This window comes from Cervus canadensis, chromosome 1 (assembly GCF_019320065.1).
Source record: "Cervus canadensis isolate Bull #8, Minnesota chromosome 1, ASM1932006v1, whole genome shotgun sequence".
NCBI lineage: Eukaryota > Metazoa > Chordata > Mammalia > Artiodactyla > Cervidae > Cervus > Cervus canadensis.
The window spans coordinates 20,371,072-20,397,065 of NC_057386.1; the positions used below are offsets into that span (position 1 = coordinate 20,371,072).

Genomic DNA, 25,994 nt, shown 5'->3' on the forward strand with positions numbered 1-25,994 from the left:
GCAAAATAACTCTGAGTTAAACCTTTCAGTGTAACACATTTAGTGAGCACCTGCTAGTGGCGGGCTCTCACATCTTCAGGGTCTTTACTGACAGCCTCCCCCATTCCCCTACTCTCCCTGCTCCCCTCTATTAAAAGGTGGGCCAGGTTCTTTTAAGTTCCAAGAAACACTTTATTTTTACATTATTTTAAAAAAATATTTATTTGGCTGCCAGAGGTCTTAGTTGCTGCTCTGGAAATCTTTGATCTTTGTTGTGTGTGGTATGTGGGGATCATTTTAGTTGTGGCATGTGGGATCTAGATGAAACTGGGACACCCCCCCCTCTAACCCCTTTAACCCCCCTACACCCTACCCCCACATTGGGAGCCCAGAGTCTTAGCCACTGGACCACTAGGTAAGTCCCCTTACTACATTACTTTAGAATGGTCAACTTCCAAGCCAACAAAATTGTGAGGGTCTTAGCCTTGTGTACATTAGTGGACATTCAAAAAAAAAATTATTAAGGTTTAAATATTAAGAAGATATCTTTAACTACACACAAATGAGTACATGTAAAACTGGAGAAATATGCATAAGATCTCTATTTTGTGGCTATGATATTTGCACTAAAGTTTTTCAAAATGTTACCATTGGAGGAAACTGGATAAAGGGTAAATGGGTTGTCTTTATATCCTTTCTTAAAGCTGCATATGAATCTGTAGCTATCTCTGTGCTGTGCTTAGTCGCTCACTCATGTCCAACTCTTTGTGATCCCATGGACTGTAGCCCACCAGGCTCCTCTGTCCACGAGGCTTCTCCAGGCAAGAATACTTGAGGTGGGGGGTTACCATGCCGTCCTCCAGGGTACCTTCCCAACCCAGGGATTGAACCCAGATTTCCCACATTGCAGGTGGATTCTTTACCATCTGAGCCACCAGGGAAACCCAAACATGGTCTGCACCTCCAGGGACTCGAACCTGGGTTGCAAGAATGGGAATCTTCCACGATACCACTACACCAGCAGTGTGATGTAGTTATCTCAAAATGAGTTTAGTTTTGTAAAGAATAACTTTAGTACCAATATAAAAAATATAACACAGTTCCTTTCCTGGAAGAGTTCTGTCTAATCAGGGAGAGAGATATATAAACAGTAATAACTACCCAAAGTGATATTGTTATTCAAAGTTCTGTGGGCCTGTGAGGGAGATGAGGATAGACTTACTTTCAAGCTGTAGTAATGGTATCAGTGTAAAGATAGTTAAATAGATCAATGGAACAGGATAGAGTCCATAAATAGATTCACACATATTTGATTAATGTTGCTAAAGAAACTCATTGGGGAAAGGATCATCTTTTGGACAAATAGTGTTGGAAAAATTGGGTGACCAAAGGGCTTCCCTTGTGGCTTAGCTGTTAAAGAATCCACCTGCAATGTGGGAGACCTGGGTTCGATCCCTGGGTTGGGAAGATCCCCTGGAGAAGGGAATGGCTACCCACTCCAGTATTCTGGCCTTGAGAATTCCATTGGCTGTATGGTCCATGGGGTTGCAAAGAGTCGGACATGACTGAGCAACTTTCACTATGCCAAAATAAACAGAAGTCTGACCCTTATCCTATGCAATATAGACAGATTAACTCAAAAGATTTAAATGTAAGAGGTAGAATTATAAAACCAGAAAAATAGGTGAATGTAATAGAGTGAAAAACAAAAAACAAATGTGATGTCATCAAAGTGAAAATTCTTTGTTCTTCAAAACAACACTATTGGGCCTTCCCTGGTGGCTCAGTGGTAAAGAATCCACCTGCCAATGCAGAAGACATAGGTTTGATCCCTGGTCTGGGAAGATCCCAAGTGCCAAGGAGCAACTAAGCCTTGGAGCCACAGCTACTGAGCTTAAGCTCTAGAGCCTGGCAGCTGCAACTATTGAACCCACGTGCCACACTAATGAAGCCTGCATGCCCTAGAGCCCGTATTCTGCTATGAGAGGTCACTGCGGTGAGAAGCCTGTGCACCACAACTGGGGAGTAGTCTCCATTCGTTGAAATCAGAGAAAAGCCAGCACAACAATGGAGACCCAGGTAGCCAAAAATAAATAAATAAAATTATATTTTTTAAAAAACAACAAAGTTAAGAAAATTAAAAGGTGAACCACAGACTGGGACAAAATATTTGCAAAACATCTATCTGACAAAGGATTTGTATGCACAATAAATAAAGAGCTCTTACAACTCCATATAACAAGGCAAATAAAAAGTGAGCAAAAGATTTTAATAGCTATATCATCAAAGAAGATATATGTATGGTCAATTAGCATATGAAATATGCTCCAGTGTCTTTAGTCATTAGGAAATACAAAATAAGTCCCACAAGTAGACACCGATACATACTTCTAGAAAGGTTAAAGTGAAAAAAGACTGAATTTACCAGGTGTTGATGAAGACGGTAAGTAACCAGAATTCTCATATACTGCTGGTGAGAATGTAAAATGGTTTAACCTCTGTGGGAAATGGTTTGGCAGCTTCTTAAAAAGTTCAACACACTTACCATATGACCCAGCCAGTCTGCTCCTAGGAATTTACCCAAGAGAAATTAAAGCTGTATGAGAACATCCACAGTAGTTTTATCTGTAATAGCCCCAAAGTGGAAACATTTCCAATCAACTGGTGAATGGATAAATCATAGTTTATCTTCGTGATGGAATACTGCTGCTGCTACTGCTGCTAACTCACTTCAGTTGTGTCCAACTCTGTGCGACTCCATAGACGGCAGCCCACCAGGCTCCCCCGTCCCTGGGATTCTTCAGGCAAGAACACTGGAGTGGGTTGCCATTTCCTTCTCCAATGCATGAAAGTGAAAAGTGAAAGTGAAGTCGCTCAGTCGTGTCCGACTCTTCGCGACCCCATTGGACTGCAGCCTACCAGGCTCCTCCATCCATGGGATTTTCCAGGCAAGAGTACTGGAGTGGGTTGCCATTGCCTTCTCCGGATGGAATACTACTTAGCTGTAAAAAGGAAAGAACTGTTGATACATGCATAATATGGATAAACCTCAAAGAAACTATGCTGAACAAAGCAATTCATACATAAAAGACTATATGATTCAATTTATATAGAATTTTAGAAAATGCAAACATAATCTTTATTGCCCAAAAGAAAAATGATGTATCCTGGGAACACAGAGTTAGGACAGGGAGGGATTGATTACAAAAGAGTAGAAGGAAACTTTGGGAGATGAAGGATGTGTGTATTATCTTTTTTTTTTGGCCATGCCACCAAGCTCTTTGGATCTTAGTTCCTTGATTAGGGATTGAACTCAGGCCCTCGGCAGTGAGAGGGCAGAGTCATAACCATTGGATGGCCAGGGAATTCCCTATGTGTATGATCTTGATTGTGGTAACATTTTCATCATGTACATGTGTGTTAAAACTCATCAAATTGTGTACCTTAAATGTGTAAATTTCATCATACTTCAATGACATCAATAAAGATGCTTTTAAATATCCAATAAAATAATAACAGTAATGTGTGCTTTTTGGCAGCTTACAAAACACTTTGTGATCTTCACAGCACCTGAAGAAGGGAGGAAGCAGAGTATTTGCCTGGTTTCCCAGATGAAACACAGGGCCTGGGAGAGGTGACAGGGTTTGCCCTAAGGTACAACACCAGAATATAGGTAAGTTGAGCTGGGCCCCATGCCTTGGGTTGGATTTGTAGAGTAAAAGTCACTGGGATTGGATCCCAATCTGTCCCAGCCATTTACTAGCTGATCTCGTTAGGTTACTTCTTTATTTCTTATTTTATTGTGAATTAGAATATAGATACCATGGGGTCACAGAGTCGGACATGACTGAACGACTGAAGAACAGCAACAACGGAAACATTAATAAAACACATACGTGCAGTTTAATAAATAATTATAAAATGAACACCCACATAAACATCACCCAGGTAAGTTGAAAACCATATTGTCAACCAAGGGCTCCCTGTGAGGCCCCTCCCCAGCCACAGCCCCACCACTTCACTGCCACCCCCTGCACAGGTCACCACCATCTTTCCAGTTACTACTGCTGATGGAGCCCCATGGTCTCTCTCTTGGATTAATGCAAGATCCTTCGAACAAGGTCTCCACATTCTATCCTTGTCCTTGTTCTTCTCAACGCTGGAGTCAGAATATTCCTTCTAAAATAGCTCAGATGAGACTTCCCTGGTGGTCCAGTGGTTAAGAATCCACCTACCAATACAGGGGATTTGGGCTTGATCCCTGGTCTGGAAACTAAGATCCCACATGCCTTGGAGCAACTAAGCCCGTGCACCACAAGAGAAGCCTGTGCACCCCAATGAAGACTCAGCACAGCACCCCCCCCAAAATCCAAGAGTTATAAAATATGTCAGATCATGTCACTCTGTGTAAAACCCTACAGTGGCCCCCCATTTCATTCAGTGTAAAAGCTACTCTCCCCATCACGCCCTGAGCTCCAGCCACCTGGCCTCCTCACTGTTCCTTGCACAGGAAGACCCCCGCTAGACTCCTTCCTCGGGACCTTCACGCTGCTTGTTCTCTCAGCCCCAATCAGCCTGGGATTGGGCTGGAAGGCTCCCTCCCCACTACTTAACTGACTCTTTCCCCTCCTTCGTGTATGTGTTCAAATCTCTCCCTTGCAATGAGGCAAACCCTGGCCACCCTATTTAATACTGCAACCTACTTGCCCTCAACCTCTGATGAGGAAACTCTTTATTCATTTACTTATTTTTTAATTAATATTTGTATGGAAGTATAGTTGATTTAAAATATCATGTTGGTTTCAGGTAATATAGCACAGAAATTTAGTTATACATACACACACACACACATATATATATATTCTTCTTCAGATTCTCTTCCCTTATAAGTTATTACAAAATGCTGAGTAGAGTTCCCTGTGCTAAACAGTACGTCCCTGTTGGTTATCTATTTTATATATAGTAGTGTGTATATGTTAATCTCAGTCTCCTAATTTATCCTCCCCTGATTTGGGAATTCTTTCTCCTCTGTTTTTTTGTTTGTTTGTTTTTCTTTTTCCCATAGCCCCACTTTTCAATATAATAACTTCTTTGTTTATTTTATGGATTGTTTATTGCTGCTTCCCCTGATAAAATGTGAGCTCCACAGGGTGAGCATTTTTGTTTGTTTCATTCACTGTTGCTCAAGTGCTCAGAACAGTACCTGGCACATGGTAGTTCAGTAAGTACTCAGTGAATGAAAGAAGGACCAAAAAAAAAAGGAAAGAAAGAAAGAAGGACCATCCTTCTTCTCTTCTTTTTTTTTTTTTAGCAGTAATCATTTCCCTGCTTTTTTTGGTGGTTTTTCCAACTATGTATCCCTTCCAAATAATACAATTTAGTTTTTCTTGTTTTAACTCTATGTGATTATTCAAAATATCTGCCCAGAGTAATAAGTCTCTAGCAAAGGTAACAAAAAAAGAGACCTTTAGTAAATACTCAACTCGTAGCAATAAATTCAAACTTGAAGACATTGTCAGAAGTGACTTTCCAGAGGAGTGGCAGAACTGGTTAAAGGCAGAAGCTGGTCCTTTTATTGTGTGCTATGTGTGTGCTCATTCAGTCATATCCAACTCATTCCATGGACTGTAGCCCATCAGGCTCCACTGGCCATGGGATTTCCCAGGCAAAAACACTGGAGTGGGTTGCCATTTCCTTCTCCAGGGTTCCGTGTGATTTGAATCCTACTATAGCTGTGTTTTGTATGTTCCACTTTCTTTTGCTTAATATTCTGTTAGGCGATTCATTCATGTTGTTGTATGTAGCTGCAGTTCATTCATTTTCTCCTTCTGTCAAGTTTCCCATAGTATGAATACACTGCAATCTATCCACCCAGCCAGGTGTTGAAGGACATCTGGGCTCTGTCTAGTTTTTGGACAATCTCGTATGTATGTCCTGGCATATATGTTTACGAGATACGTTCATGGGAGTGGAGCTGCAGGGTCTTGGTGTATATGACTCTTCAACTTAATAAGATAATGTCAAATGGTTCTCAAGCTAGTTGCATCAATCTGCCCTCCCATCTGCAATAAGGGTACCTGTCTGCAATAAGGTCACCTCTTTGGACCTCAACTCCCCCTGTACTTCCTTTGTAACATTAGAGAACTGGACTAGGGTACTTCTGAGGTCTCTTTTGGCTCTGTCATCAAGGAGCCTTGAATACATAGCACTTGGGGCTGTGCCTCCTTGAGGCAACACCTAAGTTGTGAGGGAAAGCGGTGAACACAACCCATGCTTTAGATGAGTCCTCCCACCATCCCAGGATGTCTCTTAAGATTGGTGGTGGGACTTCCCTGGTAGTGCAATGGCTAAGACTCTGCACTCCCAATGCAGGGAGCTTGGGTTCAATCCCTGGTCAGGGAACTAGATCCCAAATGCCACAATGAAGATCGAAGATCCAGTGTGCCACAAATAAGACCCAGCACAGCCAAAAAAAAAAAAAAAAAAGATTGGTGTCAGGGTAGAGACTGTGGCCCTGATGGAACTTGATATCTCTTATCTGTACATCATGACCTCTGCTTCTACCTACCTTTAAGAGACATCCCCAAAACAGAACATGACAAAGAGAGACAAGAGGCAAAAATGATGAATCCACTCAGAGATAAGGTAAAACATGGCAAGTAAAGGCCAAGGGTGAGTGATCTGTTGGGGAGAAGTTGTACAGGTTCTGTCTTAGAAAAGGAAGTGGTCAACTGCCTTCTTAGGGGAAAGTTTCCTGAAAGAAGAGGGAATGTCACAGAAAAACACGTGGTAGGGAGGAAGTGGCAGCAGTTTTTTAGACAGGGTGAGGGCTTCCCTGGTGGCTCAGACTGTAAAGAATCCGCCTGCAATGTGGGAGACCTGGGTTTGATCCCTGGGTTGGGAAGATCCCCTGGAGGAGGGCATGGCAACCCACTCCAGTATTCTTGCCTGGAGAATCCCATGAACAGAGGAGCCTGGCAGGCTACAGTCCATGCATGGAGTCAAAAAGAGTAGGATACAACTGAGCGACTAAACATATAGAGGGTAAATTTGAGGATGACTAGAAAGAGGCCAGTCACAAATCAGTTGGTCTGGCTGGGAAATATTTCCTGAGCACAGATGCTGGCTCTGGTGGACCCTCCCGGGGGCACTTCCCCAGAGCACACCTGCCTTTGGTTCCAACTGTTGTGGGGAAAAAACTGAGTGTTGCAGGAGTGAGAACTCCCCCGGGTTCTCCACAGGGAGGAGGATGACAGGTCTCTGTAGTCAGAGACCCATAGCTGTTGCATGATAGAAGTGGGTTTAGAACTGCAGGCTCTCATAGACCCTCCTCCTGGCTGCATCTTCTCCTTCCTCCCCCCTACTGTTCCCCTACGATTCCTTTCCTTCATTCACATGTTCAATCCAGCTGATATTCGGTCAGGCATACAGTGAGTGCCTAATATGTGCCTAGCCCCCTGTGAGGCACAGGGGATGGCACAAGGAACAGGCACACAGCCAAGTCTTGAGGATCTCATCGGCCAATGGGGAGATGCACTGGATAGGATTATCTTCCCCTCCTCTTCACCTGAAGCAGGTTGTAGGGGACTGGGTTTCCCATAGTAGGTGCTCAATGAATATTAGCTAAAATGGATTAAAATCCAAGGAGGAGTCATTAGGCAGTCTAAAGCTTCTTCTTCTTTTTTTGGTTGCCCTGGGTCTTCGTTGTGGCATGGGGACTTCTCTAGTTGGGTTGCCAGGGCTTCTCTTGTTGTGGAGCAGGGCTCTAGAGAGTGCAGGCTTAGTAGCTGCCAAGCCTGGGCCTCTCTAGTTGGGGCTTAGTTGCCTTGTGGCATGTGGAATCTTAGTTTACCAGGATCTAAATCGAGTCCCCTGTATTGGAAGGCAGATTCTCAACCACTGAACCACCAAGGAAGTCCCCAGACTAAAGCTTCTGTAACTGAGATAGAATGCCCAAAGCCTGGGCACAAAGATGGTGAGGCAGGAGGTAGATGCTGCCTCCCCCTGCCCCCAACATAAAAAATTGGAGACTCATTCCTTATGAACCAAAACTTTAATACAGGAATAGCAGGACAATTAAGGGAGGAGGCTGAGCCCTGCTCAGACCACATATTTCTCATTCCCAAAGTCAGGAGACCTCTGTGACCACAGGTACTCAGAAAGGCTCCTTGGGAATCAAAGGAGGAGTGATGTCAAGGGATGCTGTACCCATAGGCCTTTGCAGTAGAATCCATTTAGGCCAAGAGATGTGTGCACACATGGAAGGACACTGAGATATACCAAATATGGACTGTGAACCAGGTAAATCAAAATGATTGGCCAAGGGAAAACTGGAAGAATTGCCCCATTTAAGTGATTTAAATTGCTATAAGGGTGCAACATAGGGACTCTCCCTCTGAGTCTGCTGGTGTGCCTACCAGCATGTACTGTACTCTTTTTCCTCCCAATAAATACTTACTTGCTTCACTACTTTCTTTGTGGAAATTCTTTTCTGCAAATCCAAAGGGCCAGGGCCCTTGTCACCGACCACTGGTCTAGTGACTAGGATCTGGTTCTTTCACTGCCGCGACCCAACCCCAACCTCTGGTTGGGAACCAAGACTTGCTCCAAGCCGTTGCAGCCTAAGGCCATTAACGGTACCAGGGAGGGACCTGTCCTCTGCCAAGCTGAGGAGGAAGGTGATTCAAATGGGGAAATCAGAAGAGTTTAAAGCTTTTAAGTCAGAGAACAGAAAGGTAAGAATAGGGGGTCCAGATTGATTCATTTGAGGCAGAGGAGCCTCTGTGGCAGCATGGTGGGGTAATGAGGGAGTCTGGGGAGTGTTGGGGGGTCTGCAATGGGCCCACTGAGGGAACTGAAAAACCTCCATGATTGGCTCATGGATCCTCTGGTCAGCACCTCTCCTCCTTCACTCCTTGGATAGTAACTTCCTTGTTGTTCTGCCAAGGATTAGTCAAACCTGGGTCCAGCAACATCGAGATGAGGAACTTAATCACTCAGCAAATACTTATTGACTAGGTGCATGCATGCTAAGTCGCTTCAGTCATGTCTGGCCCTTTGTGACACTATGGACTATAGCCTGCCAGGCTTCTCTGTCCATGGGATTTGCAGGCAAGAATATTGGAATGGGTTGCCATGCCCTCCTCCAGGGGATCTTCCTGACCCAGGGATTGAACCCGCATCTCTTACATCTCCTGCCTTGGCAAGAGGGTTCTTTACCACTAGCACCACCTGGCAAGCCCATTGACTACGTACCAGGCCCTATTGAAAGTGCTGGAGAGAGTGGCAGGAAAACACGTACATCCGCAATACATTGAAGGATAAATTGTTAGAAATGGAATTGCTGGGGCTGTGGACATGTGCATTTAAAAATTTTCTCAATATTGTCAAATTGATGTACAAAGTTTATTACAGCCTGGATGCCTGTTTCTGGATTTGCATTTTTTTTTTTTTTAATTTTATTGAAGTATGGTTGATTTGCAAAGTGTTAATTTCTGCTTACAACAAAGTGATTTTTATACATATATATTATTTTTTTACAGTCTTTTCCATTATGGCTTATCACAGGATATTGAATATAATTCCCTGTGCTATACAGTAGGACCTTGTTATTTGGATGGGTGTATCTCTGTAACCAGGGGGTAATTGCTACACAGTGGATTCTCCCTGACTGCAGTCTTCCCACTAACCCATGAAGATCCTGAGTTGCTGTCCACCAAGGCCAGAAAAGGAGTACTTTCACAGGAGGTGTTTTCTTTAGCTACTGAGAGGTGATCCTTCTCCAAGATGGTTGCTATTTGGGGAGATTCTGAGTAGGGGTGGAGCTCATTCCATGTAGGAGTGGAAGGCCCTCTATGACCAACAGGAGAGAGGAGCTGAGGAAATGCTGTTTCAAAAAGATGCCTGTGAGGGAAGAGACCAGAAACTGACATCATCAGGGATCACTTTGTTCAGGCATGGGCAACAAGTGTAGCTGCCCTGTTCCTGGCTGGGACTGGACTGGCGGGAGTGGTGGGAGAAGGATTTGGCGAGGTTTTGTGCACAGCAATGTGGTAACACTGTTACTCTGTGACCCCAGGGCCTGGCAAGAACACAGACATGTGGTCTGTTTGCACACTGCGCTAACTCTTTCACCTGAGCTGCTCAGCGCATGATCCTTCCTGAAGCTAGACAGCTGTTAGGGTCAGGGAGCAGCTCCAGAGACCTAGAGGACTGGGATGTTTATAGGAAAGCTCCAGGATGTCTCAGTAGTAAATCTATATCTTGGTTTCTAGGACTGTCTGATTTAAAAAATTCTGTCCCACAAGTTCACCAATACCTGTCAGACCCGGTGTCCCAGTTTTTGATTTGGAAAATGCACTGTTTCCCCGGTAATGGAGAAGGGGAAGGCAGCAGCTCATTCATTCCTGTTGTCTAAGCACGAGATAGTGGGGGCGGGGCGGGAAGCACGAGCAGCAGAGATGGCCCCAACCCTGCGCTAGAGCCTCTCATTGAATTCTCCGTGCGCCCAGGTGAGTAGATGGGTGGTGATGACTGACGCAAGGTGACTGACCCCTTCTAGCCCCACCTGCTCACGCGGTCCTCCGCCCTATCCCACTCACAGTGGGAGGTCTCATCTATGTGTCTCTGCTCTCGGCCTCGCTCCGCCAGCTTAAGGAAGAGGGTCCACGTGCAAATGGGCAAGCAGTCTTGCAAAAAGCAGGTCTAAGCTACTGGGTTCGATGTGGCCGATTTCAAGCTGCCAGGATACGGACGTCAGTTTCTCCCAAAGCGAGATAGGAAGGAAACTCTGGGTCCCCAAGGCGGCGATACAGCCCGTTCGGCCAACACCCCAGCCCCCCCTCCCCAACACCCCATCGCAGCGGCTCTAGGCCCACCTCCTAAGCGATCAGGCCATGGCCCCCAGCCTCGTATGTTCCCCTCCCAGCGTAGCCCGGCCCATCTCCCCACCGGAGGCCCCGCCCCCGACCCCTCCCTGGCTCGGCAGGCTCCGGAGAGGCGGTGCCCGCCACCCGTCCGGGACAGATGCACCAGCGGGACTACAAGTCCCAGCAAACCCTGGGGCCTGGCCTCGGGGGCGGGGCTATATCAGGCAGCGAATTGGGAGGAGCTCTGGCGCTCAGGCTAGGGAATGCGTGTGGCCAATGGCCCGGCGGCTCGCGCTGTGAGCCGATGGGGGCGGGGAGAAGCCCGCCAGCGCCCGGACAAAAGCCAGGTCCCCGGCGGCTGCGGGAGGCTGGAGCGCTCCTAGCAGTGGGTGGTGACTTTGGCCTGTAGACTGAACGCCGCGCATTGACTTTCTCGGAGAGGTGAGTGGCGGACGGCTGTTTTCGTGAGATGGACCCCACTTGGTCAAGGAGCTTCCTGCTTCCCTCCCCCAACCCGGAACCGCCTCCCTCGAAGCCGGCTTGGGGCTCACGAGCGCTCCCTGCACCTGCTTGGAGTTTTGGGGGTCTTAGTTTTAGGTTAGCCTTCGCTGGGATCCCGGCCGGTGGCCTCGTGTCGCCCTCCCCTCCCCCGCCCCAACTCCTCCACATTCTAGTTCCCGGAGTTTGCACAAGGCTGGCCGCCGTTGTTGCCTGCCTTCCCGCCGCCGTATTACATCGCCCCTAACTGGCTCCCCTCATCCCCTCCCCAGGACTAGTCGCCGAGCCTCATCGGGCTTTCTGTGGCCACCTCTTTCTTGCCCCCATCTTGGTCCCCCCACCCCCGCCATCGGATGCCGGGCAAAGGAGGTAGAGCGGTGGCTAATCTCCCCACTCCTACTCCTCACCAGTCGGTTCAGGCCCTTCCTTTTAGTTCTGTGGAGAGTCGATTGAGCCCCGCGCCAAAGTGGAGGGAGTGAGCAGGGCGCGCAGCCGCCGAGGACCACACTTGGCAGGGCCGCCCCAGGCCTCGCCACGAGGACCTATCCTTGGATGGGCGGCGCAGGGAGGACCCTCCTCGCTCTGGGGGTGCCGTCAGGCCCAGCCGCTAAGCGACAGATGGCCGGGGTGCCCGTCTCTCTCCCCACCCTTGGCGGTGATGCCGAGCTTGGCCGAGACAAGGTCCTCCAGGGGCTGGAGGATGCTGCCGCCACCCTCCTGTCGGGCTTGGCAGAGGGCCAGTCCCAGCGCCTACTGCCCTCCCCAACCTTGGCGGATACCAAGGAGTTCTGCCATTAGGTGGTCCTCCGGAGTCTGCCTGGGAAGAGGATTTTGCGGGGGGAATCAGTGCATAGCACAGTTGGTCAACCAGCCCACTCCTCTCTCCACCCTTTAACTTTGCACTGTGTTTCAGCCAGCTCAGATCATTAGATTTCTGAAATTCTGAAATGTTGGGTGAAGGACAGCTGGTAGACCCAGCTGCCCAGAGGGGTGTTTTCACCTCTTAAAGAGCTGCTGCTTCTTTTTCTTTTTTCTTTTTTTTAATATTTAAAGAGCTTCTTAAATAGCTTGGAAGATGGTAATGGGAACAGCTTTTGAGCTCAGCTGGGTGGTAGGTGTCTCCACCCCCATTCTCCACTATGTTTGCTGCAGTAGGGGACCCTCAGAATTCTGTCCCTCTCTTTACTCCAGGGATTGCCTGGCCTTTCCAAAAAAAAAAAAAAAAAACCACTCCTGTGGATACTAACCTTAAAATAAGTGCTCTTTGTCCTTCTCACAGAGACCCTACATAGCATCCCCAATGGTTCCTCTCCTCTGGCTGTGTCCCAGGGGTACAGTCCTGGGGAACAGACTCCTTTCTTTCAGCCTTCCCTGTGGGCTACTTCTGCGCTCCATGGCAGCTGTGGATGAACTCAATTCTGGGTCACTTATCCTGTCTGCAGAAAAGACCCCATTCAGCTCAGAAGGGCCCTCCTTTCGATTGAGAGAACATGTGTGTTTAGGTCCCCTGGCATGATTTTCCCCAAATTTACCTAGGTAACAGTTCCTGGGACCCCAAAGTGGACCCCTAGGATCTTAGCTCTGCCCTGAAACCATCTCTGACCAGTCTGACAGCACATTCAGTTATTCAGTTACTGGGGAGGCGGCCCAAGACTCCGTAGTGGGGGGTGTGTGTTGTGTTCCCAGCCCAGACTGGTTTACACTTTAAGTCCTTTTGTCACTTGAACCAGTGTTCTTGGCTGTCAGATCATGGTCACAGGTCATGGTCTTGAAGGGATAAGCAAAATCAGGTATGTGGTACATTTTTCTGGGTTTTTCTTCTGGTGATTGAAAGAGTCTGAGACCTCAAATAGGTTAAGATCCACTACCCTCAAGGGATTCCCCCGAATGATTAAACTTGTGATTTATCTTCACCCACTCCACTCCCTGGCTTTGTGAGCCTTCTTACCCTATCTTGGTAAATATGCAGAGGCCAGATTCTTTCCCTGTCTTTTTACTCTATCCTATAAATTCTCTGTCTTGGCCTTGAGAGGGCCTGCCCCATCTATGCTAAAGTGCTCTAGTGGCCAGTCTGTTTTGGTGAGCTGGCAAAGCTTTTCTATCCTGTGCCATTCCCCTGTTGTCTGCTCTCCCATCCCTCTCCTGAGCACCAGACAGAGATGAGTTGTTGGATCTGAGATCTGAACTAAGGCTCAAGGAAACTGTGATATTTTTTTTTCCAGCTGCCAAAGGTCCCTTTTCTCATCCAGATTCTTTCCAAAGTTGGGTCTTTGTATGGGGGGGTGGTGCTTGTTCTGGGAGTGTCTCTCTGCTGGAGAGGCTTAGCTGGGGTTGGGGAGGTGGAGGGGGGCTTCCTTTTTCTTGGAATTTGTGATCAGCCTGTGACTGATGTGTCCTAACCACTAAGGGTGGTCAGCAGCTGCCCTCTCCTTTATCTGCTTGATCTGCCCTGGGTTGGACTCTGTTTGGGAGCGGGTAGGGGCACAGGTACCTGTCTGATTTCAGGACCAGTTTTTCTGGTCTGAGTAAAGAAGGTTGGGAAATGGAGCTGGAGTGGGTGGGGGGTGGAGGGGTATGGGGCAGTGGGACTGGTTGAGGCGTCTCCTTTGGAAACTCATGTTGAGAAGGAGCCGGAAGTCATCCCAGGGGAAGGCAAGAAAAGGGAACATTTCCTATGAGCCACTTCCCAGCTACCTGCCTTTGGGCCAGACACCAGACTGAATGTACTCTTTGTGCCTTGCTGGAGGATAGCTGGGAGGCTCAGCCAGCCAGCCAAGCCAGGATTAGAACCTGAAGCCCAGCCTGGAGAATTGGAAAGGAGGTGCAGAGTGGCCCTGGAAACTCGGGCCTTCCCTGAGCTGGGAATGGAGAGAGACCAACCTTCCTGAGTATGTAAAGCAGCCAGCCCTTCAGCTCCACCCTCCTTTATTTACTCTTGGCTTTTCTCTCCCAGTAAATTCAACAACCTCAATTCTGGATCTTTGTTGGAGAGACAGGAGTGACTTTTCCTGATCTGGACAAGCTTTTGACATGAATGACTTTCCCTTCCTGTCACCCCACCCTTTCTCTTCCCAAGTTGCTCCAGGCACTACCTCAGGGGAGAAGGGGTGTGTCAGGACAAAGTGACAGGGAGGGAAGGTAAAGTTGTCATCATAGACCCTTCTGTGAGGTGAACGGGGGAAATGGCCTGGCTCCTGGACAAGTGGTCTTTTCTCTCGGGCTGACTGTGGGATTTTCTGGGAACCAGGAGTGAGAGGGTTTGAGTTCCAGCCTTGGGACCCCTGCATATTAATTAGGCTTCTTGGGCAAGTTGTCTTAACCCCTCTGAGCTTTTATTCCTTATCTAAGAAATAGGGCTGTGGGAACTTCCCTGGTGGTCCAGTGGTTAAGAATCTGTGCTTCCACTGTGGAGGGCATGGGTTTGATCTCTGGTTGGGGAACTAAAGTCCCGCGTGCCACGTGGTGTGGACAAAAATAAAATTAAGACAGAGGACTCTCAATCTCCATGCATCTCTCAGGGCTCATCTCCCAGGATGGCTTTTGCCTCTCTTCTGAGAGCCACCAGTTCTGGCTCAGTTAGAAGTGACCGGTATGGGTGGTTTCCAGAGAGGACTCTGTTTTGCTCTAAATGAGTAGCTGGATGACTCAGCGGGGTGGGTGGGATGCACTGAAGGTCACAGTTCCCCCGCCCTGTGTCAGCTCTGAACTTGGGTGGGAGTCTGGTGTCCTGGGAGAAATGGGCTTTGACATAACTCTTCCTCTTCACTCCTGGGGGCCTTGGTCCTGTGTGAGGCTAAATAGACTTGCTTACCCAGCCTTTGGGCTGGTGATGTGTGTGAGTGTGTGAAATGAGTGAGTCTGAGTGTGTTGGAGACCAGACATGGGGGAGGAGTAGGGCTAGTTTTACACTATTTAACTGTGTTCCCCGCAGGTCATAGAACTGGAGGGTGCATTTCAGGGTCTGTGTGCCCATCTCGGGTGGGACAGGCACTCAGATTTGGGTCACATCCCTCCTATTCATGGTCTTGCCATCCAGCTTTCTTTGTCCCAGGGTGAATGTGCGTGAATGTGCTCTTGGGTGAGCTAGTTTGCCTAGAGAGTAGAGGCCATGCGTCCCCGGGGAGGTAAATGCCACCTTTGTTTTTCTCCACCCTCTGTCCTCACCCATCATTTCCCAGTCCACACTCTCTGTGGTCATTGCTGTTTGAGATCTCCCTTCCATCCTTCCTTCTGGGGCAGCCCTCTTCTCCCTTTGGAGAAGTGCTGAGATCAGGTTTTATGGTCTGGGGGCAGCTGGGTCGGGGTCTGTCGTGCTGGAGAAGATAGCGCCTCCATTTCCCCGCCCCCTCTGACCAGCCCCTCTCTCCCCAACAGGTAGCGCAGGGCCTTCTGTAGCCATGTCGGCCAAGGCGATTTCTGAGCAGACAGGCAAAGAACTCCTCTACAAGTACATCTGCACCACCTCGGCCATCCAGAACCGCTTCAAGTACGCCCGGGTCACCGCTGACACAGACTGGGCCCACCTGTTGCAGGACCACCCGTGGCTGCTCAGCCAGGTGAGCCCTCCCCCCTCTGCCCCCCACCAGGCCCCTTCTCCAGGCCCAGATGTTCCCTCAGAACATGTGATGGCAGATGGCCTGCCTGGGTGCGCAGGGTGCAGGGGGCTGAGCGTGTTTCGTGTTCAGCCCTGTGTGCCGCATGCTGAGGTCCCCCGGCACTGTGTACAGAGCCTGGACTGGAACTGGACAAACTGGAGTCCGGCTGGCGGCTCTCTGGTTCTCAACCATGTGGCCTGGGGCAGGCCATTTCACCTCTTTTGAGTTTTAGATTCCCCATCTGTCAAATGGGCATACCACTCACCCTGTGAATTTAAGGACTAATAATAATGCCTGGAAAGTCTCTGGTCTGCTGCCTGGCCTTTGGTAAATGCTCAGTAAAAACCACCTGCTCCATCAGGAAAATGTCAGGGCCATGAGGAAGTGTGATGCTGTACTTTGTGTAGAATGGCTGATAGAATCCTCTCTGTAGATCCATTTAGACATCTCTGGCAGGTCGCAGAGGACTAGGACCAGTGAGGGGGGTGAGTGGGAGGGTGTTCAGGGATGCAATTTTCCTTCCGCTATGAGGCAGCCCAAACCCCAAACCACAAAGGGAGTTGGTGAACTTCCTGGTACTGGAGGTGTGTGAGCAGTGGCTAGGGGCTGCTTGTAGATCTTGTAGATGGGGTTCAAGCACAGGGATAGGGTTGACCAGATGTCTTCTACGGTGCTTTGTCACCCCAGGGCTCTCTCTTTCTATTCTTTCTTTTTGGAACATGGGTGCCAGTCCATATTCTGAGCTGTTGAATGAAGCTAAGATATCACATAGGGAAGGTAGGGAATTCTTTACTCATTTAGTAGGTATTCAGTGAGCACCTACTCTGTGCCAGACTCTAGCCTGAGCCAGGACAGCTCTGGATTCCCGGTTGTCAAAGATGTTGGCTGGGATAGGTGAAGAAGCTTCTGGGAGCTGACCTTGAAGATGGGTGGAATTTACTTTGGGAGTGGGGTGAATTGGAAGCCACCCAGGCTATCCTGTGCTTTGGGGCCCTAGACTACTACCTCTTAACTCTCCCCTCTCCTTTGCTCTAAATACAAACCCCTCTTGGAAATTCCCTGGTGTTCCAGGGGTTTGGACTCCAGGCTCTCAATGCCAAGGGCCTGGGTTCAATTCCTGGTCGGAGAACTAGATCCCACAAGCCACATGGCTCAGCTAAAACACAGAACAAATCAACCAACTCTCTTGTTCCAGAGCTTGGTGGTCAAGCCAGACCAGCTGATCAAACGGCGTGGAAAGCTGGGCCTAGTTGGGGTCAACCTCACTCTGGATGGAGTCAAGTCCTGGCTGAAGCCACGCCTGGGACAGGAGGCTACAGTGAGTCTGGGTGTAGGGTTGGGGGTGGATGTGCTGTAGTAATAGAAGCAAACATGGTTGCTTCCAGATCTGCAACCCTATGGATCACCCCCACGACTGGTCCGATTGCAACCTGGGGAGGGCAGGAGTCCTGCAGAGCTGACTTATGTAGTAGGGCCAGTTGGATGCTCATTCTGAGCTCCCCTTACAGGGAATGGTGAGATGTGCTGTACCAGTAGAAGTAATACAGGGACTTCTGTGGTCCAGTGGTTAAGAATCTGCCTTTCAGTGCAGGGGATGAAGGTTCGATCCCTGGTCAGGGAAGTAAGATCCCAAATGCTGCAGGGCAGCTAAGCCTAAGGAACTCGAGCCAGGACAAAATAGTCTGTTCCTTTAACAACAGTCATGGAAATGGGACTCTGAGACCTACTTTGGGAGCTCCTTTCTTTTCAATTACCAGAAAGGGTAGGGTAGCTCACCATGACCTGCATACATAAGAGGGAACGATTTAAAAAAAAAACAAACTTGAAGGGAGATGCAGAATCGTTTAGGCAGAAACATTCTTGGGCCAAGAACCGAGGAGGAGACAATTAATACTGAAGAATCAATTCAGTTCTTGCCTTCTCCCAGCTTGTTGATTAATTTCAACTCTGTAGGTAAGAGAGTTGAAGGGAAATATGGCTTAGGAAGGCTAAGTGATGCCCAGAAATAAAACTGCATTTCTTTTTCTTCTCCCCAAGGGAGCTGGAGAACTGAAGGCAGGGAGTGGACCAAGGCTTGGCTTAAGCCAGGGAGGATGTGCTGTCCACACCTGGCTTTGTCCCATCTGGGGTGACTGTGGATCAGGGTTGAGCTATTCTCTAACTTGATCTCCCCAGAGTAGGATGAAGGTGGTGATGGAGCCATCTCCCTTTTTACCCGGGCTTCCTCAAATCAGCTCTTCTTGTTAATTTCCCATTTCTGGCTTTCCTGGGTAAAGAGGGATCCCTGAAGTTATACATGGGCTTGGGGGTGGAGGGATCTTGACCTTCACGCCCCCAGGCCTTTGGGGAGAGGACAGCAGGGTTGGGGGGTGCTGAGCAGTGCCCCCAGGGAGGTCTTCATGCTTCCTTCTTAGCTGGCTTTGTCAGGGGGTCGGGGGAGACACTGGGGACATCTGAGTTGGCAGCAGTGTTGGCCCGGGCAGCAGCGGCTCATTACCTCTGATGGATCACTGGTCCCTGACTCAGCAATGACGCACGCATGGGCGGGCGGGGGCTTCGGGACATGCAGGGAGGGAGGGTGAGGACTGTCTCGCCTCGGCTGCCGCCAGGGACCCACTCAAACTGATTAGCTCTGCAGGCTTGTTGTCGTCAACAGGGAAAGTCTGTGAGGAAAAGTTTTCCCTGTCAAGCTCCATTCTCTCTCCCGTCCCCAGCCATTCCTTGCGCCTGAGGCTGGGTCTCCCTGCCTGAGCTCTGGGATCGATAACCTTGATTTGTCCGAGCACGTGATCTGTGGGACAGTGGAGGGGGAGAGGCTCCGGATCGATGCTTTTGGGGGGCGGGACCACATTCCAGCTCATTTGTCACCCTCCAGAGGAGGTGGAACAGAAGGTGCGAGACATTTTAGAAGTGTCAAAGTGTGGCTGGCACACGGGCAGGGGGTGGAAGAGGGGGTCTCATGAAGACTTCTTTAGTGTAAGGGTCTGTGACCCCATTGCCCTAGTTTCTGGAAAGATCTCTTTCTGGCAGGTGTTGTGGCAGTAGTGCTGGGGCCCCACCTCTGATGGACGGGTGAGGTGGAAGGACAGAGGGTCATCCCTCCTTTTGCCCCGCGAGTAAGGTGTGCCATCTGCCTGAGCTGTATCTCCTTCAATCTCCATAGGTTGGCAAGGCCACAGGCTTCCTCAAGAACTTCCTGATCGAGCCCTTTGTCCCCCACACTCAGGTATGTGTGAGGTGGCTCCCAGCTGGGTCTTCGCCCTCTGGGAGCATTGTGCCTGTTGATCCTCAATTGATGAAAGGAGAAATCAAGCTGCTGGAGAAAAGTCAGAGCAACCAGAGTCTCTGAAGCTGCGGTTTTAGGGTCTGAGGGTGCTGCAGAGTGGGGAGTTCAGAGATGAGAGGAAGGGCTTAGTTTGCAGCAGAAAGGAACCAGCGCTGGTAACAGAGGGGACTTCCCAGTGCTGGAGTGAGAAGGACTTGAAGGGAGGACCTTTGCCCCAGAGCAGGTCACATTGGCCCAGTCTGGACTGTCAGCCAGCAAGGCAGTGGCCTCTTTGTCCTTGAGGTCTCACCCGGGGGGAGGTGTCTGTGGGGTTTTAGAAATGATACTACTGGGGCTGGGCCCCTCACCCATATGGTGCCCTCTTCCCGCGTAAGGATGAGGAGTTCTACGTCTGCATCTATGCTACCCGGGAAGGGGATTATGTCCTGTTCCACCACGAGGGTGGGGTGGACGTGGGCGACGTGGATGCCAAAGCCCAGAAACTACTCGTCGGCGTGGATGAGAAGCTGAATCCCGAGGACATCAAGAAACACCTGCTTGTCCACGCCCCCGAAGACAAGAAAGAGTTGAGTGAGAGGGAGGGCAGGGTGGTGGTGGTGTAGGAACGGGGAAGGCTGACAGCTCTGGGTACAGGCGGGCAAGCGGAGTGGTCTTCCCTGTCTGGGCACTGGCTACCCAACCCCAGCCTTTGGCTGGAAGATGGGGAGCAGCCAGCAGTCACAGTCCTTCCCGGTCCCCGGGAGGGAGGCGGGGGCAGTGGCGAGGCTGGCTCAGACTGAAATGTCCGTCAGCATTCCTCACCTCCTTGCCCCTGTCTGTCTGGCGTGGGCCCCCCTCCTGCTCCGTGCCTGACAGCCTCTTTCCGCCTCAGTGGCTGAAGAGTGACATCTGGAGAGCAGGGTTTGGAGAGGAGAGGGAGGGGTCAGCAGAGTGGGTGCTGGGGAGTGGAGCTGTCAATAGCAGTGAGAGATGGCTGCTGAGCCCGCTCCCTCGTGGACTGATGGTCCCTCTCTGTCTCCCCCTCTAGAATTCTGGCCAGCTTTATCTCCGGCCTCTTCAATTTCTATGAGGATCTGTACTTCACCTACCTCGAGATCAACCCCCTTGGTAACTATCTCTGCTGGGGTGGGCCCACACAACCGCTTGCAGAGGGCAGAGCAGACAGGTGTGTGGGGGCAGAGGGATTCCCCAGGCTCTCAGGAGGCTGTGATCATCCTTCTGTTTCACCAACTCCAGTTTCTTCTGTGATGGGGAAGTCCTGGTTATGGTCTGATTCTGCTCGGTGGCTCTTCCTGCCAGTGGATCAGGCTGTTCTTCCGTGAGCTGGGCTGCCCCTGCGTCTACCTGATCAGTCAGACCCTCCCTTCCTCTTGGTGTCTCAGAGGCCCCCCTCCCCTCCACCCACTCCAGGAGTTAGTCAATCATTGACCCCCACAGCTGGAAAGACCTTGGCGAAGGCTCTCGGGTTGTGCAAGAGGCAGGTGGGGTGGGCTGGCTCTGGCCAGGGCTTCTGAGGTCAGACTCCTGATTCAGATTCCATCTGGGGGATGTAGCCCCTCTCATGGACCAGATGGCTCTGTGCTAACTAAATTAGCGCAATGGCCCTGGGTAAAGGGAAGTGGACTCCAGCGAGGCGGTGGTCAATGCATCCTGCTGGTGGGGGGCCCGGTGCACCCACAGCTCCCCCTCTTCCCACTTCTCGCTGGACCCTAAGGGACCCTGGGGTGCCCACCCAGGGGCCTTAGACATTGTGCTTGAAACACTTTTTGTTTTTAAATAGCAGAGTTGTGGATGGGTGAATGGCTAATGCTTAAAAATTGCCATGGCAATTAAAGCAGAGGTTTCTGCCCTAGTACCTACAGATCAGGGAGTGGGGGTGGTCTTGTAGAATTTGTTTTTCCTTGAATGAGCGAAAAGCTGTGTCTCCATAAGAACCAATCTGGTTTCTTGTTGAGCTGGAGAGTCGTGAGGCCTGGGTGGGCCCCCATGGGAGTGGTGTGTGGGAAAGCCAGGAGGGGGTTAGAGGTGGACGGTCACCTCTGCTAGTATCCATGTCCGATCGCCTCTGCTTTTCTTAAAGTTGTGACCAAAGATGGCGTCTACGTCCTTGACTTGGCTGCCAAGGTGGATGCCACTGCCGACTACATCTGCAAAGTGAAGTGGGGTGACATAGAGTTCCCGCCCCCCTTTGGGCGGGAGGCTTACCCAGAGGTAAGGCTGCTGTGGGGAAGAGACTGAGAGTGAGGGGGGCCCGGGCGGGGTGACTAATCTCAGATGAGCATTCCCCCCACCCCCTTGTGAGCTATATATTTGGCAGGAAAGGAAGGTCGAGCCATTTAATTTTCTTAAAACCCCAAAGGAGGTGGGGGTAGGAGAGAGCCAAGCCTCTGAATCCTGGCCAGAAATCCTTTTAGACTCCTCTCTCAATCAACCTCCCTGGGCTCATAACTTGATTTGTTGTTTCTCAGTAATTCCGAGTGGCTCCCCCTGATCCTGTCAGGAAGATAGTTGTCTTGGCCACTTGCTGAGAATTTTAATTGCTGCTTCCCACCCCATCCTCGGAGAGATCCTCACAGCAGGATCAGGCACGTGTGACAGAACCTAGGCCAGGGGAAGAGTCTGGGCTGGGGGGACGGATGGGGCCTGGCCGGCTGGGGGAGGGTGGCATGTAATGAGTTAGGCAGGGAGATGCTGGGAGTGGGGCCAGGGTAGAAGCAAGTGACTTAGTGGGACTTGAAATCAGAGAGAAAGGAGTTGGGAAGTTTGTTTCCAGGCAGTGGTTTTGGTGCTTATAGACAGCATCCCATTTTGTCCCAGGCCCATGAGGCCCCACACAAACCCTTCTCCCTGACCCTGTGAGGACAATGAAGGCCCTTTTCCTACTGCTCCAAGGGAAAGGGAGGGGCCCTGGGGTCTTGCAGCCTGGTGAAGGGGGTGCCCCCAGGGCCCACCTGTTGCTCTCCGGTCCCCAGGAAGCCTACATCGCAGATCTGGATGCCAAAAGTGGGGCAAGCTTGAAGCTGACTTTGCTGAATCCCAAGGGGAGAATCTGGACCATGGTGGCCGGAGGGGGTGCCTCTGTCGTGTACAGGTGACCGAAGGGGCTGCTGAGGGGCTGATGGTCGGGTCCCCCACAGGCTTCCCACGTGTGGCCTGAATCAAGCCCCTCACCATAGAGCTTGATCCCCCTCTCTGGTTGCAGAGCAGGAACCCTCAGGACATCCCAGAAAGGCCTACCCATAATGTCTCCAAAACCGTCTTCTTCGCTTCAGAATTAAATTTTCAGTTTTAATTCTTGCCGTTAGTAATAAGGTGCTCCATACGAAGGTGCTACAGATCAGGGAAGTGAACCAGGTCGTGTCCCCAGCCCACGCCCCAGTGTGTCACCGCGGTGTTTCTCCTTCCAGGTGTTTTAGCACCTGTATCAGTAGTCACAGGCTTCCCTGGTGGCTCAGCGGCAAAGAATCTGCCTGCAATGCAGGAGACTTGGGTTTGATCCCTGGGTCAGGAAAAATCCCCTGGAGAAGGGAACGGATACCCACTCCAGTATTGGCTGGAAAATCCTATGGACAGAGGAGCCTGGCAGGTTACAGTCCATGAGGTCGCAAAGAGTCGGACATAACTTAGTGCCTAAACAACAGCAATAGTTATATTTTCATACTTCGTAGAATGTCGTGTAGGGCTGGCAGGGTGCTCCCCTAGGAGGGTCTGACGCAGCACAGTTAACCTTCAAGTATGACTGGTGAGGGGCTTGAGGGTCTGAGGGCTGAGAGTTTGCTTCCAGAGGCGGCCTGGTCTCAAGGCTTCAGGGGTGTCTGTGTGGCCCCCCGCAGGCACCAGGCTGCTGCCTTTTGCCAGCTCTGACTTCCCTATCTCCCTGGCAGTGACACCATCTGCGACCTGGGAGGTGTCAACGAGCTGGCGAACTACGGGGAGTACTCCGGCGCCCCCAGTGAGCAGCAGACCTATGACTATGCCAAGACGATCCTCTCCCTTATGACCCGCGAGAAGCACCCAGATGGTGAGACACACGAGCTGTTCCTTGGCCCGGCCTAGTGTCCTGGGGTGGGAAGAGCTTTGGCTGGGCTGGGAGGCACGAGGTTGTCCTGGTCCTTTGCAACCTGGGGCTCATCATTTAACTTCCGGACCGAGGTTGCCCTGACTTTGTGGCAGGCAGTGACAGCACCTGTCATTCTGGGGGCTCCAGGTGAGGAAGGGGTGGATACACGAAGTCCTGTGAGCAGGTGCAAGGGAGGCTGCAGCGGAGGTGTGGCAGCGGCATGCTTTTGCTGACTGCTATAAATTCAGTTCTTCGTGGCCTGCTTACACCTTTATTATTCAGGCTGTGTGGTTCCCAGCTTCCCCTTACCACCTGTGCTGTGTTTTGGGACTACAGATACCATTTCCCCTTCCCATGAGCCAGACAGAGAGTCCCACCAGGGGTGTCCAGAAACCATGCTGGCTTTCTCGATGCCAGCTAGGAATGTTGCAGAGATTCTGCAGGTTTGGATTAACCACCTGCTCGGAGACGTAGGTAAGGTAGGGTTGAGCTGATAAAACTATATCAGGAGAGACCAGCTTGCTCCCCACCTCTGCACTGGTATCTCCTAACAATTGGGGGACCTCAGTTGGATTTCTGATACGACGCCCAAGTCTACCTTTCTAACCCTTTTTTGACTTCTCTCTTGTTCCAAATCCAGGCAAGATCCTCATCATCGGAGGCAGCATTGCAAACTTCACCAACGTGGCTGCCACATTCAAGGTAACCAGCTGCAGGGGAACGTGGTGGGTTGCGGGGAAGCAGGGAAGGGAAGTTTCTGTAAGAAGATTTGGGACAGAAGCAGGTCCCCATGAGTTACCCAGGCCAGGATGGGGGCGGTCTTGACCTAGGGATGCAGAAGACCCTGGGATGGATTTTCTGAAGCTGTGTGTCTCTCTGGACAAGCAGCTGACCCTCTCTGAGCCGTAATTCTCCCACCTGCAATATGGGGAGAAGGTGAATTTCTGCCTTTCCTCTTTCAGGACCAATTCTTAAAGAACTGGCTTGATTGACCCCATTTCCAATGTTCTGTGGTAGGACTGGGTTCTCTGCACCTCCTGGTGTTTTGTCTCCCAGTCATCTGCCCCTTCCCCAAAAGGTTGGCATGAGGAAGTGTTTGATGCCCTGGGCTGCAGGCCTTCTGCTTATCCAGTCAGAGGCCAGTCATCCTGGGTCTCTGTCCGTAGGTCAGGGCCGTGGGCACCAGTTTAAAGAGTGTGACTACCAGTAAGAAGAATGAGAGCTCACATGTCTCCAGACTCCTCCCCTTCAAGGTGGCTGCCTCAGGAGGCCACTTATATCCCATACTGTCAGGTGCTTAGGGCAGCTGTTCAGAAGAATGTCCGCCATCTGGTAGTTCCATACAAGCTTGGAGAATAATACACAGATTGAGACTTCCCTGGCAGTCCAGTGGCTTACGACTATGTGCTCCCAAAGCAAGGAGCCCGGGATCGATCCCTGGTCGGGGAACTAGATCCCCCCATGCTGCAATAATGAGGATCAATGACCCCATGTGCCTCAACTAAGGCCTGGCAAAGCAAAAAAAAAAAAAAAATCAGAAGTATATGTTATTTTAAAAAAAGAAGAATGCTTAAATAAATGTTAGTCTTGCAAGTCTGAGCTCTCAAGGAATAGAGGACAAGGCCTTGTTAGTCTTACCTAAAACAGGTCCCTAATTGGACCTGATTCAACAAATAAATGTAACACAGGTGGATCTCAACAGCTTTACTTTAACTTCCAAGCAGGCCTGTCATAAAGGCAGCACCAGTGATAAGGGCAGTTATGTCTGGAGCAGGCACTGTGTATAGAGCTTCCCATGAAATGCCATGAATGATGGAATTTAGACTCCATAAACTCGCCCTCCATCTGCCCAGACAAAACTGGTCCACACCTGTGCATGTGCCCACGTTTTGAAAGTTACGCCCATTGCAACAGCTGTTCCCAAGTCACTTGGAGAAGCTTTTGTAGAACTTTGACAGTGAAATAGACTTTGTCCTGATAACCCCGACAGCTCTTGCATAGGATCTTGGTATAGAGCTTCCCCCAAAATTACAGTAAGAAAACAACAGCTGTAGATGGGGTGAGAGACCAGCAAAGCCCCACTGGCATCTGAGAACCAATACTCTGGTCACCTGATGCAAAGAGCCGACTCACTGGAAAAGACCCTCATGCTGGGAAAGATTGAGGGCAGGAGGAGAAGAGGGAGGTAGAGGATGAGATGGTAATAGTATCACTGACTCAGTGGACATGAGTTTGAGCAAATTCCTGGAGATAGTGAAGGACAGGGAAGCTTGGTGTGCTGCAGCTCCCGGGATCACAAAGAGTCGGACACGACTTAGTGACTGATCAACAGCAGCATTGGAGGCCCAGTGGCCCATGCACTGAGGGGTGTCACCCCTGGGTACCCCCTGTTCTCACCTCAGCACCATCACCAGTGGTCACCAGTCTTGGGCCTTTGGGTTGCTTGGGGATAGTCCAGTCTATTCACAGAATTCTTAACTGCCGGGGTCTTTCTGTGATCCATGAGAAGCAGCCCTGGGTTTTTTTGTTTTGTTTTGGGTTGCATAGCACAGCTAATGGAGTCTCAGTTCCCTGACTGGGGACTGAACCTGGGGCCCTGGCAGTGAAAGCGCTGAGTCCTAACAACTGGACCACCAGGAAAGTCCCAGCAGCCCTGGGACTTTGTTTCCCATGGTTGTAAGTGCTTACTTTCTTGCTGCCTTCTTTCT

The 25,994-nt window shown here is 50.2% G+C and overlaps 1 protein-coding gene across 3 annotated transcripts in view; it reads left to right on the forward strand.

Moving 5' to 3' along the window:
• The first annotated feature begins 11,131 nt into the window (after positions 1-11,131).
• The window catches only part of ACLY (ATP citrate lyase), a 42,729-nt gene continuing 27,866 nt past the window's right edge, over positions 11,132-25,994 (forward strand). For 2 of the 3 annotated variants that reach the window (XM_043468796.1, XM_043468805.1), the window contains exons 1-10: positions 11,133-11,288; positions 15,720-15,901; positions 17,136-17,258; positions 19,104-19,166; positions 19,601-19,791; positions 20,254-20,333; positions 21,307-21,437; positions 22,199-22,317; positions 23,111-23,247; positions 23,927-23,988. In XM_043468796.1, the coding sequence (XP_043324731.1) occupies positions 15,743-15,901; positions 17,136-17,258; positions 19,104-19,166; positions 19,601-19,791; positions 20,254-20,333; positions 21,307-21,437; positions 22,199-22,317; positions 23,111-23,247; positions 23,927-23,988 (1,065 nt within the window). In that variant the 5' untranslated portion in view covers positions 11,133-11,288; positions 15,720-15,742. Of the gene's footprint in view, positions 11,289-15,719; positions 15,902-17,135; positions 17,259-19,103; positions 19,167-19,600; positions 19,792-20,253; positions 20,334-21,306; positions 21,438-22,198; positions 22,318-23,110; positions 23,248-23,926; positions 23,989-25,994 lie in introns of all 3 variants that reach the window. The other variant, XM_043468786.1, reaches the window with a different exon arrangement.